This window comes from Chiloscyllium plagiosum, unplaced genomic scaffold (assembly GCF_004010195.1).
Source record: "Chiloscyllium plagiosum isolate BGI_BamShark_2017 unplaced genomic scaffold, ASM401019v2 scaf_1707, whole genome shotgun sequence".
Classification (NCBI taxonomy): domain Eukaryota; kingdom Metazoa; phylum Chordata; class Chondrichthyes; order Orectolobiformes; family Hemiscylliidae; genus Chiloscyllium; species Chiloscyllium plagiosum.
In genome coordinates, this window is record NW_025211554.1 from 1 (window position 1) to 3,722 (window position 3,722).

Genomic DNA, 3,722 nt, shown 5'->3' on the forward strand with positions numbered 1-3,722 from the left:
ATATGTTTATTAGAAAATGTCTACTTGTTTCTGTCTGTGAAACAAAATGATATCAGGTATTCGAATACCAGAATTGATCCCATGTGCTCCAGAAAACTGAGACAAAACGATGGAATTCAAACTGGGACGATGCAAACACCAGTTTTGGATTATGGGAATCAATGTTAATCATTTGTTAACAGAGCCAAGCGTGTCTAACATGCTTCAAAGGTATTGTTTTGCATGGAAATTTAAAATCTTTGGACAGTAAGCAAGAAGCTGACTGTCCCTGTTAGCAACTGGGTTACATTACAGAGGACATCTACCATGAAAGCTCTGCACAGGGAGAAAGAGGACAGATCATTCATCGTTCCCCTCCCCTCTGCTCCACAACAACTTATCTGTTGACTCTCTTTGGTGTGAAAGTGAAGATACATTCTGTCAACTCATGCACTGGCGCAAGATCCCTGGCAGTTCCCCAGAAACAAAGGTTACATTCAAACTGTTCTGCACTCTTTACGATTGGTATGTTCCAATCAAATTTAATTTTAAAGTGTCTTAAATTTACATTTCCAATTGGTGCAATTTGGCAGTTTAAAACTGACATGAATTTTGTAAGAATGTCCAATCGGTGGAATCAAAAACACCAAGTTCAAAACTCGTGCCCTACTCTTGAAATAAAATGGACATTGTCAGATTTTGTCACAGAGGGATTTAGGATGGATAAGGTACTTGGTGGAATCCTGCAATGAGTGAGCCCTTACTCTGTCTCTGACCCAGGGTGTATCTGAGCAGAGAACATTAACTGCACAAGACACTCGTCCTAGACCTGTTAATAATCCACTTTAACTACACAGATGGAATGCAAGTCAGAGTGAGAAACAACTAATTCAGTATTTAACTCACAACGGGAGGAAAAAAAACACTTCATTACTTCTGTTGAATTATTAAATGCAACTTTGAGATTTTTATTGACATGAATTAACAGTGTCCATCAGTGCAAGTGAAATGTTTACAAAACAAGGTTTACCGCTGGATTTATCGACTGTTCTGTTGATGATCTTCAATGGAATCGCTTCATGTCCCACCACACAGGAGTAAGAAGCACCGCTGGCCCACTCCTCCGCTGTAATGGATAACAGGCTGTAGATAAAGAAGGAGGTGTTGTCACTCTCCGCCATCACCTCGGTGTTCTTGTAGTTACTGGGATTCACCGGCTTGTCATTGTTTGTCCACTTGACGAACATCTCTCGGGGGGAGAAACCTCTCACTAAACAGGTGAGGGAGAGAAACCTCTGAGCGGAGATTTCTCCTGTTGGTGGCAGGAGGACCGACACTGATGGCTCCAGCGGATTAATCACTGCAGAATAGTTGAGACAAATATAAATCAACCAAAAAAATCCTGAACCAATATCACAATTTCACTAAATATTAAAATACGCCATGTTTAATTTGAGATTTATTCACTTTTTTTTTGTAAAGGAGCAGTATGTTACACATTCTGTTCAGTAAAAAAAGGAAAGTTTAATGTGAAAGTTGCCTCCATGTTTCCAGCCCACAACAAGGGCATTCTGTCCAATTGTCATTGCTGATGGTGGCGTCACAACTCAGGCTTCTTCCCACTATATCTGACTTAATCAGAATACAATATCCTTTGGTCCATCTTTTTCTTAATCAGCTACTTAGCTCTCCTGCCTTCAGATGCATCATTAATGCTCCCAACGGTGTTTGTTCATTACCAATCAAAGCCTGCCATTGATGTAACTGGATCTGGATTACACATGAGATCCTTTGTGCTTTAATCTCACCGCTCACCTTTCTCCTTGTGGATGGCGTCTCTCAGCAGACTCGGTAGATTCTGATGGTACACCACACATTCAAAAGTAACGCCACTCAGCCAGGCCTCAGTTGAAATGTCTAATTTGCTGATCACGCTGTCGGGATTCTGTCCAGGCTGCTCAGCAATCTCTGATTTCAGAGGCTTCTTTTCTTGTCTCCAGGTGACATTGACTCCAGAAGGAAGATTGGACACACTGCAGGTTAACGTCACCGTCGCCTCCAGTAAGACTTGTTCTACTGGCGGTGGGAGGATTTAAACGGTGTTAGGGTGGCACTCGGTATCTTCTATGAAACAAAAATCAAAGTCAATGAAAAATGCCCCTGTCTGATACAAACAGCCAATCTTCAGTCTACTCCTTCACAGGGTGAAGACACCACCTTCAAAATGGCAACTCCAACTATTGCTGAAACGATGCTTACTATTGTTGATGTATTTTGATCTGTGAAACATTTATGATTACCTATAACATACACTGTGTAATTATTCCTGAAGAGCACTGGCTTTGTAACAAGTGAAACCTGTGAAAAAAGTAAAATCATCGAAGATACCATCACGTAACCCATGGAATGACCTTTCTTTCAGAGTTTGTCTCTCACTTAAGACCATCTATTGATACTTGTGACAAGAGTAATCTGAATATAATGAGTTCATTTCCATGTTCATAACCTTTAGGTGCAAGTGCTGCTGGTCACACTTACTGCCAAATCACATCCCAAATTTTGGACAGATTATACTAAATAATAATTATTCTCTTTGCAGAGTTCTAAAGTGTTACAGGAGCGGTGAACAGCCATGGAAATTCTGTTCATTATATTTAACATGATCAAAAATACTTTGGGTTGTTGGTGTGATGTCATTCTCTAATTTATGTCATTGTTCCTCGTGGGCTGTGTTTGGAGTAGATCTGAAAACAAGACATTGAGTACAGCATTGGATATCGAGAAGGACCCCCATCTCCTTAAGTCTTTCCTTCCATTCAGTTAGTTCAGAACTGGTCTGTACTTTCACTTTATTTACCAAGCTGCATTTTTAAATTTCTTCATAGAGCAGGAGAGAGAAAAAAACAAACAAAAGCGTCTTAAATTAATCTACAAACGAGATGGAAATGTCACTAATTTTATAGGCATCCACTACTCACTGTGTAAACATCGCCACCCCAAACCAAGCTAAATCAGCCTGTCTCGAGTTCCTAGTTCATTCATCCCTATTGTAGCATTCCCACCAGAATTTATTCTCCTGCCTCATCCACTAATAACAGAGAGCATCTTAAAGAAGCTCAGTGAGATCACATTTATCCCAGTTCATCAAATGTGATAGCCACTTGGTCTGTGGTCTGATCCCATAAATGAAGTTAAAGAGCTCAGTACCAGATAAAAATCGATGTCGTACAATGTCCAACCAACAGGTCATACCTGAGCAGGGACTGAAGCATTGAACGCATTTTGATTTATTTTCAAGTAAGGGTCACTACATATTTTAACCACGTCAATTTGATAGAGGATCAGAATAAGGCTGTTCCACCAATCCAGAGTTTAGATCAGAATGATGCTGGAAAGGCACAGCAGGTCAGGCAGCATCCGATGAGCAGGAAAATCGACATTTCGGGCTAAAGCCATTCTCCTGCCTTCTCCCCGTACGAAACAAGAGCCGATCTATCTCTGGCTTGAGTACACACAATGGCCTGGCCCCCACAGCCCTCTGCAGCAACATGTTCCACAGACTCATCACCCTCTGGCTGAAGAAACCCTCACCATCTCAGTTCTAAACGGTGCCCCTTTGACCCTGAGACTGTGCACTTGGGTCCTAGTCTCGCCTACCAGTCAAAGCATCTATTCCACATTCACTCGACCTCAGTCTCTCAGTATTTTCTATGTTTCAATCAGATATCTCTCCAATATCCCCC

The 3,722-nt window shown here is 41.2% G+C and overlaps 1 gene segment (V, D, J or C); it reads right to left on the reverse strand.

Moving 5' to 3' along the window:
- Window positions 1–918: 918 nt before the first annotated feature.
- Window positions 919–3,722, reverse strand: part of LOC122547076 — a 17,248-nt gene continuing 14,444 nt past the window's right edge. The window contains 3 exon segments of the C gene segment in view: window positions 919–1,339; window positions 1,795–2,055; window positions 2,280–2,337. Coding sequence covers window positions 948–1,339; window positions 1,795–2,055; window positions 2,280–2,337 — 711 coding nt within the window.